The sequence below is a fragment of the Corythoichthys intestinalis genome, chromosome 21 (genome assembly GCF_030265065.1).
Source record: "Corythoichthys intestinalis isolate RoL2023-P3 chromosome 21, ASM3026506v1, whole genome shotgun sequence".
Taxonomy (NCBI): Eukaryota; Metazoa; Chordata; class Actinopteri; order Syngnathiformes; family Syngnathidae; genus Corythoichthys; species Corythoichthys intestinalis.
In genome coordinates, this window is record NC_080415.1 from 19,687,840 (window position 1) to 19,697,500 (window position 9,661).

At 42.9% G+C, this 9,661-nt stretch overlaps 1 protein-coding gene across 2 annotated transcripts in view; it reads left to right on the plus strand.

Annotated features, from left to right (window-relative positions):
* The first annotated feature begins 1,086 nt into the window (after positions 1–1,086).
* cpxm2 (carboxypeptidase X (M14 family), member 2) overlaps positions 1,087–9,661 on the plus strand; it is a 57,580-nt gene continuing 49,005 nt past the window's right edge. The window contains exons 1-2 of one of the 2 annotated variants that reach the window (XM_057826794.1): positions 1,087–1,787; positions 5,209–5,307. In XM_057826794.1, coding sequence (XP_057682777.1) covers positions 1,550–1,787; positions 5,209–5,307 — 337 coding nt within the window. In that variant the 5' untranslated portion in view covers positions 1,087–1,549. The remainder of the gene's footprint in view (positions 1,788–5,208; positions 5,308–9,661) is intronic. The other variant, XM_057826795.1, reaches the window with a different exon arrangement.

Below are 9,661 nucleotides of genomic sequence, written 5' to 3' on the forward strand. Positions count from 1 at the left end.
CATTTTTAAAAAATGTTTACCTCAAACGCACGTTTGATTGGCTGATGACTTGACCCGCCCCACACACACAGCCCCGACCAAAATACATTTCGACAATATGCCTCCTCCTCTGCCTCCTTCGAAGAGGAGGAATATTCCACATTTTTTAGGCCAGCAGCAGCAGCAGCAGCAGCAGCAGCAGCAGCAGCAGCACCACCACCAGCAGCAGCAGCAGCAGCACCACCACCACCACCACCACCACCACCAGCCACTGTAAGTAATGTAAAAAGACATCAATGTTGCGGAAGTGAAAAACACCACTCATTTTGCTTCTGAAAGTCTGACCTTTATCAGAGTTAGAATAACATTAAACTGTGTGAACTTGCTAACCTGCTAAACTCGATTAGAAAGCTGCTAAGAGAGGTGTCCCGTCCCCAGCAAAAAGTGTACATGCAGTTTATGCTGTCATATCGTCCCTTCCAATGTTGAGACCAAACCTACGCACTTGAAAAGGGTCAAAAACTGTATGACAAGTAATGTGTTGAATTTTTTTTTCATTTTTCATTGAATCCGTGTTGATGGGCGAATGTAAAATTTTAGGGGATCATATGAAAAATTCCCTGCTTCGTGTGAAAATTCCGGTCATTTTGATATTGGAACAGTGATGGCCGGTCAAATGGTTTGAGCTGTGCGGCGCGCTGAAGAAACGCCATTTTAAAAAAATTATATATGCGCCTTTGCAAGGCAAATCCCCATATAAAAATCACTCCACTTAATGGGTCTTCCTAAAATTTCCAGGAGGATGTTGAGTGGGCAAACTGCGAGTTTTGTGCCAGTGCGCCCACTCCCGAATCCACTGGTCATCTTTCCAAACTTTCAGACAGATTGATTTTCTTTTTATACTTTCTCAACTCATGTGCAGTGACGCAGCACATTTAATTTCAAGCGAGTTGAGAGCTCATTGGCTTGGCCGAGTTTGTCTTGCCTCAGCTTGATGAAATGTCAAAAGCGCTGCTGATTAAGGGTGCGGATGCCCCGCGGGTTTCCTCGCAACCGCCTTCGCGCTCAAGGCGAGACGTTTTCTCTCAGTCCAGATAATGATTCCAGTTTGTTTTTAGCTTATCAGGTGCTGCTGGACTTCCCAAAAGGAGAGAGAGGAAACTTTCCCAGGCTTCCAGCAGACGGAGTGGGAGGAGATGGAGAGGAAAAGCCGTTCTTGAACACTTCCCAGAGACTCCTTGTGTGCAGCCTGCCTGAGGAGAAACACACACGCATGAAAAGATTTCTTTTGGAGTCACCTGCCAGGCGTCCAAAATCAAAGCTTTCTCTACCTCTTCTCCCTTTTGCGCCTCTCCCTCCCTCTTTGCATTTTTCGCAGGCTGAGGCATCCATGGACCCTCTGGCTCCGCCGCTCTCGTCGGCGACTTGGAAAGCTAGGAGAACTTTGTGAACTCTGCCCGAGAAAAGTATTGGATGGGACGCGGCAGCAGGCTCCTCAGGAGTCACCACTTGGACCCTTAACTGGAGAGTTACCACCCCCTATTTTACCCTCCCCCACTTGGGTGGTGTCATGACGGGTCAGCGCCCCGGCCTCCTCTTCCCCCTGGCTCTGCTGGGACTCTTGGTAGGACTAGCCGACCTCAGCCAGGGCTCAGCGAGTGATGACGAGGACTACTACATGCAGGAGTTGCTCACCAGGGAGCAGTACGCCCGGGTCCAGATGCCCGAGGGGCCCGAGGGCCACGAGCCGCCCAAGCAATACGGCAAGAAAGCGGGTAAAGGAAAAGGAGACAGCAGCAGGCAGACAGGTAAAAAGAATTTTTCTCTTTCTTAGCTTGTGTTAGGAATAGTGCTAGTGAATTCCAGATGGGTTTTGATAAGTTAGTAGGCATTATTATAGTTAGAGTCTGGGTTTGAAGATGTGTTACATTCAGGGTGAGGTTCCAGGTTAATTTTAGGTTAGGTTTACATTTCCAGGTAGGTTTAGATTAGGTATTAACATTTAGTGTAGGTTAGGGTTAGGGTTTAGGGTTAGATTATGATTGTGATTAGCTGGTGTTAGAATTTACAGTAGTAGTGTTTTACACTTGAGTTGTCTTTTTTAAAACCAATTTTGAAGGACTTGGTCTAGTCTCAGACTAATATCCTAAAAGTCTCAGTCTTGTTTCAGTCGTGGTCATGGTCTTACAAAACTCTAGATTTTGACTTAATCTCAGTTGTTGTTTTTTTTTATTCTGGGTTTTGGTTGGCTCAGGTTTCGGACACAACACTAATGGTTGGAGTGAGGGTTAGATGTTGGGGTTCAATCAAGGTTTCCTACATAAGGAAGAGAAGTTGGGTTAGGTTGAATTCGATTCAGCAACTAGACTCAAAATTGTGTTTCAAGGTTTGGATAAAGAGTTTAAATTAGGGAAGGTTTAGTGTCATGGCTTGGTTTATGCTTGTGATTGCCCAGATAGCAAAATATAACTGGAGCGGACATTGACCAGATGTACTGCGAATTTCGGCCCAATTTCGTTAAACGGATACGCCTCAGCGTCTTTTTGAACAATGGTCCAAACTCAGTAAGGAGTCACTTGCTGGATCGGTAACCAGTTTTGGGGCAGAACTGGTCCAAAGTAGCAGACACTACATTGATGTGTTGCCCGGATATGGCACAAATGTGACCCAATCTGGGCCAGATTTGTATCAAAACCGTTTTCAGTATTAAATTTGGGGTCCATTTTGTTCAATGTATTATACTATAATATGTTTATATTTCAAATTAAATTTCTATTAAAAGCAATGATGAAAAACTCTTTTTCATGTATTTATTAATGCCAACATATTAATGTGCTATAAAAATACAATGTTGTTGCTCCACAAAATACGTTTTAATCGGAACAAGCAACTCCACATTAAAGATCACCTGTTTTTAGACTGTAAACGACATATTTGTTAAGGTTCTGGGGTAAGGGGGGACCTAAGCACAGAAACAGAGGCAAACTGGTAACAATGGTAACAAGAGTTAATTGACGATGAGAGGGAGTGGCAGTTAGTGTATGATGAATCTGGTGGGCAGTTTGGTGATAGAAAACTCCCTCCATATGTTGTTATGCTACAAATTTTGAATTACTTAACTTGCAGACATGGCAGATCACTTGAATACACCGGCCATTTTATAAACGCTTGATTGAATAAGTTGTTTAGCAGTCAAGAACTGACTTCAAAACACAATTATGACTTTCTATAACGCACCTACCATTAAAATTTCCATACTATGAGATGACGTGTCTGCAATCCTGCTTCTTCTCCTGTTTAGTGTCGCAGCAAATGCCATTGTGATGTCACACGCTGCCCGTTAAATTTCAGATTTTTAGCACTTCCGGTCTGCATGGTCTGCCTAGGACCAGTGCGTAACCGATCATTTGGACTGTCAGATTGATGATCCCTGCCGCATCTGGCACACTTAGGCGTTTAGCAGACGTGATTGTTATGTGGATCTGGCGAGCTGACACCGGATCCGGAGCATAGTCACCAGCTATCCGGCGCACAGTCACCTGCTATTGGATTTGGACTGTCAGATTGATAATCCCCGCCGCATCTGGCGCACTGACGTTCAGTGGGTGTAATTGCCTTGTGAATCTGGCGAGCTGACACCGGATCCGGAGCATAGTCACCAGCTATCGGGGTAGTTAGTGTTAGAATCTAGTAGGTTCTAGCTTGGTTCAAGACAAATTTTGAAGGACTTTGTCTGATGTCCGACTAATATTCTAAAAGTCTTGCTCTTGGTCATAGTCTTGAGTCCGAAACTTCAAATTGTGAAGGTCTTGGTCTGGTATTGTATTTGGTTCCCGAAAGACTCAGTCTTGGGCTTGACTCCCAAAATTCTTGATCTTTGTAATTCCTGATTTCAGGCAAATATTGGTCACGTGAAGGTTGAGGCACTGAGTACGACACGAATGGTTAGAGTCAAGCTTAGAAGTTAGGCTACAAGTAGGGTAAGTTTCATGAATCAGACAAGAGTTTGGGTTTGGTTTGGTTGAATTTAAGGTGCAAACTCATGATTACATGTCCAGGTAAATTTTGATTATGGGTCTAAACTAGGATTAGCGACTAAATTTTAGAATTTAGGGTTTGTGTTGTATTTTGGGCTACAGTTCAGGTTCAAGTTTTATGGGTTGTACAGCACATTATATAAGCAAAGACATATCGTCCAAAAATATTTGTTTTTACAAGTTTACTGATTCGTCCTTGTCTTTGCGTGTCTTGATTAAGTCAGACAGAGAGTTCAGGTTTGGCGCCGAGTTCGAATGTCCTCCGGGAATTGAGCGGACAGTTTAAATCAATTGACAGCATGATGGATGTGCTGCGAAAACGTACTAAACAACAACGTCCGCCGCACTCCACTGCGTAAACATCCATCAAAGCTGCGCACTCTCTGCCAAGTCAACTCCATGTTTTCTCCCTCAAAACAGAACACAATAGCGTTGAGTGGCTTGTTTTAGGTGCAGAATATGTTATCGCATTACAGTGACACACAGTAGCACGTTGGGCAAACGCGGGTCTACTGAGTAAGTGGTTCTCTCGACGGGTGTCTGTTAATGGAGAGCAGCTGTGTACACAACCTGACTTCACGTGTCACCTGTCTGTCTGCTTCTTATATCAAGCACAACCCAGTAAATGTCCATCTTGGAGATACTTAAATCCTTCATTGAAACTATTTCCTGACAAGCGATCTTACCAAGTGTAATGCACTTTTTTCCTTAGACAAGTTAATCCAATCACCATATCACCCAAATGCATCTAAAATCTGCTGAGTTTGAAGTTTTTGGATGTGTTTGCGGGCGCCGATGATGACCCGATGCGTTCCTCCGTGCGTGAGTTTCAGGATAAAGACTTTCAGATGTGAGACGGATTGTTATCATATGGGTGCACTCTTGACGTTTCGCTGAATTTAAAAAAAAAAAAAAAAAAAGGGAAGAAAAGAAAAGAAAACGTTCCCTTCATTCCGATTTCAGTGGAATGTGACTCCCTGGCCCAGTCATGCCTCTTGTGGGGTGTTTGATGGATGAGAGTTGGGATGATACTCCGGTTGAGAGTGTGAGTTCAAATGCTATTGTCACTCCTTTGCTAGGACTTTAATTGCTTTTCCTATCTTCTCAACGGAGTTCTGAGCATTAAACATGAATGAAATGTCAAAAACAGAAGCAAATCTGCTCACATGATAATCAAACTTCTTCTCTTTAGACAAATCGTCCAACAAAAAAGCAGACAACAAGAAAGGCAACCAGAAAAGCCCCAACGGAAGCAACGAGGGTGACAGACAACCAACGCGATATAAAGGTGGTGAGTGGGAGAAATAAGTGTATGATCATGCTTCAGTGCCAATCCATTCTGACTGGCAGGGTTAGCAACGATAATTCGCTGCCAGTCCCTCACAGTTGAAATGGATTAGACATACAGTGGGGCAAATAAGTATTTAGTCAACCACCAGTTGTGCAAGTTCTCCTACTTGAAAAGATTAGAGAGGCCTGTAATTGTCAACATGGGTAAACCTCAACCATGAGAGACAGAATGTGGAAAAAAAAAACAGAAAATCACATTGTTTGATTTTTAAATAATTTATTTCCAAATTAGAGTGGAAATAAGTATTTGGTCACCTACAAACAAGCAAGATTTCTGGCTGTCAAAAAGGTCTAACTTCTTCTAACGAGGTCTAACGAGGCTCCACTCGTTACCTGTACTAATGGCACCTGTTTTAACTCATTATCGGTATAAAAGACACCTGTCCACAACCTCAGTCAGTCACACTCCAAACTCCACTATGGCCAAAACCAAAGAGCTGTCGAAGGACACCAGAGACAAAATTGTAGACCTGCACCAGGCTGGGAAAACTGAATCTGCAATAGGTAAAACGCTTGGTGTAAAGAAATCAACTGTGGGAGCAATTATTAGAAAATGGAAGACATACAAGACCAATGATAATCTCCCTCAATCTGGGGCTCCATGCAAGATGTCACTCCGTGGCGTCAAAATGATAACAAGAACGGTGAGCTAAAATCCCAGAACCACACGGGGGAACCTAGTGAATGACCTACAGAGAGCTATGACCACAGTAACAAAGGCTACTATCAGTAACACAATGCGCCGCCAGGGACTCAAATCCTGCACTGCCAGACGTGTCCCCCTGCTGAATCCAGTACACGTCCAGGCCCGTCTGTGGTTTGCTAGAGAGCATTTGGATGATCCAGAAGAGGTCTGGGAGAATGTGTTATCGTCAGATGAAACCAAAACAGAACTCTTTGGTAGAAACACAGGTTCTCATGTTTGGAGGAGAAGGAACTGAATTGCATCCGAAGAACACCATACCCACTGTGAAGCATGGGGGTGGAAACATCATGCTTAGGGGCTGTTTTTCTGCAAAGGGACCAAGACGACTGATCTGTGTAAAGGAAAGAATGAATGGGGCCATGTATTGAGAGATTTTGAATGAAAATCTCCTTCCATCAGCAAGGGCATTGAAGAGGAGACGTGGCTGGGTCTTGCAGCATGACAATGGTCCCAAACACCCAGCCAGGGCAACAAAGGAGTGGCTTCGTAAGAAGCATTTCAAGGTCCTGGAGTGGCCTAGCCAGTCTCCAGATCTCAACTCCATAGAAAATCTGTGGAGGGAATTGAAAGTCCGTGTTGCCCAACGACAGCCCCAGAACATCACTGCTCTAGAAGGGATCTGCATTGATGAATGGCCCAAAATACCAGCAACAGTGTGTGAAAAGCTTGTGAAAAGTTACAGAAAACATTTGGCCTCCGTTATTGCCAACAAAGGGTACATAACAAAGTACTGAGATGAACTTTTGGTATTGACCAAATACTTATTTTTCACCATGATTTGTAAATAAATTCTTTCAAAATAAAACAATGTGATTTTCTGGGTTTTTTTTCTTCTCCACATTCTCTCTCTCATGGTTGAGGTTTACCCATGTTGACAATTACAGGCCTCTCTAATATTTTCAAGTGGGAGAACTTGCACAATTAGTGGTTGACTAAATACTTATTTGCCCCACTGTATATCGTTGTTCATGGAAGCCAGCAAATTAATGGAGAAACAACAATTTTATAGAATCATTTCTTAAGTCTTTAATTTTAACGTTGCCCAAATCGACTCACTGGGTTGAATTTTACGTTATATCACGTTAAAATCAGCTCGACAATTTGAAACAGTCCGTTAAAATAGGATATACAGTAAAAGTGAAAAACAGATTAAATAATGAAAAGCATATGTCATGCACATGTACAATAGTACGAAAAAAGTATCTGAACCTTTTGGAATTTTCTCACATTTCTGCATAAAATCACCATCAAATGTGATCTGATTGTTGTCAAAATCACACAGATGAGATAACGGTGTCTGCTTTAATTAAAACCACCCAAACATTTAGAGGTTTTCATATTTTAATGAGGATAGTATGAAAACAATGACAGAAGGGGGAAAAATAAGCAAGTGAACCATCACATTTAATATTTTGTGGCCCTCAATTTGGCAGCAATAACTTCCTGTAGCTGCAGATTAGTCTGGCACATCGATCAGGATTAATCTTGGCGCATTCTTCTCCACAAAACTGCTGTAGTTCAGTCAGATTCCTGGGATGTCTTGCATGAATTGCTGTCTTTAGATCATGCCACAGCATCTCAATGGAGTTCAAGTCTGGACTTTGACTTGGCCTCTCCAGAACGTGTATTTTGTTCTTCGGAAACTATTCTGAAGTTGATTTACTCGTGTGTTCTGGATCATTGTCTTGTTGCAGCATCCATCCACTTTCAGGTTCAACTGTGTGACAGACGGCCTCAGGTTTCCCAGCAAAACATTCTGATAAATTTTTGAATGCATTTTTCCTTTAATGATTGCAAGTTGTCCAGGCCATGAGAGAGCAAAACAGCCTCCACCATGCTTCACGGTGGGAATGAGGTGTTGATGTTGGTGAGCTGTTCCATTTTTCCTACACACATGATGTTGTGTGTTACTCCCAAACAATTCAACTATGGTTTCATCAGTCCACAAAATATTTTGCCAAAACTTCTGTGGCGTGTCCAAGCGCCTTTTTGCGAACATTAAACGAGGAGCAATGTTTTTTTTAGACAGTGGTGGCTTCCTCCATGGAGTCTTCCCATGGACATAGTTTTGATGTTGCGCAGAGAGATATTGAACTGTGCCAGTGATTTCTGTAAGTCTTTAGCAGACACTCTAGGGTTCTTTTTTACCTCTCCGAGTATTCTGCGCTGAACTCTTGGCATCATCTTTGGACCAAACTCTCTCCATTTGTAGACAACTTCTCTGACTGTTGATTGATGAACATCCAGACTTTTAGAGATGGTTTTGTATCCTTTCCCAGCTTTATACAAATCAACAATCCTTGATCGCAGATCTTCAGACAGCTCTTTTGACCGAGCCATGATGCACATCAGACAATGCTTCTCATCAAGACAATTCTTACCAGGTGTGTGTTTTATAGTTGGCAGGGCAGCTTTTAACCACTCAGCAGTGATTGGGCACACACCTGACTTAAAATATTTGGTAATCACTCGTTTCAATTGCGTTTTAAGTCTCCTTCAGCAGAGGGTTCACGTACTTATTTTTCCACCTTCTGTCATTGTTTGCATGCCATCCTCATTAAAATATGAAAATATGAAAAATATGGTGGTTTTAGTTAAAGCAGACACTATTTTTTACATCTGTGTGATTTTGAAAAAGATCAGATCACAATTGATGGAGATTTTATGCAGAAATGGAAGACATTCCAAAAGGTTCAGATACCATCGTATCTGAAGTGATTGGAATTTGCAGCGCCAAGACAACGGACATGTAATGGCGATGAAAACTACACGATGGTTGCTGACTATGGAAGCCCAACAAGCGCGTCATGCAGCTGACTGAGCAAGATTGACGCTGACGAAGCGAGACAAGCAGGGGATGACCAAGACACCTACATGCCAATGTCTGGACCACTAAATCCCACCATCAACTCTTCTGGTAGCCAACAATAGACACTCCAGAACAATGAAAGGACATCCTTTCCTCACACAAGGAACATCTGATAACGGAGGAACCCACGACTGAGAAGTTGACACTAACCACTTATGTGGAGCTGACGCTGTCAAAATCCTCAACTCTCGTGACAACAGTAACGCCCGAACTCTCCTGCCTAATCTACAACTGACACAAAACACACTTCTTCCGGACCACAGCCCGCCTCATCAGAGCCTTTAAAAGACTGAATGTTTAACTAACCATTGTCATTTTGCTCGGGAATCTTTTCTTGACCCTGGATCCAGCCTTCCTCTTCGTCTGGGTCTGTTTGCTGTTTTTGCCTTGCTGTCGACTTGGAATAAATTGACAACTTTTTCCAGTTTTTGGAGTTTGAATGGAGTCAGTACAAGGGGTTAAAACTAAGGTGAACACGCAGTTTGGCCTTTTGGCCGGGTAGGTGGAATAGCGCTAGCGCGGTTCAGGTGGCCTGGCTGGCGTGGTTGCGGCAATCTGGCTAAAAGGTCAAATTCCAACAGGAGGCAATGAATCAGGAACAATTTGTTCCAGCAGTGGCGGTGACGTCTAATTGTCAAGACAGAAACAATTATTTGTGTCAGATTTATATATTTCTAACAATTTTGAGCTCGTTTCACTTAGAAAATAGAAACCTGTTCT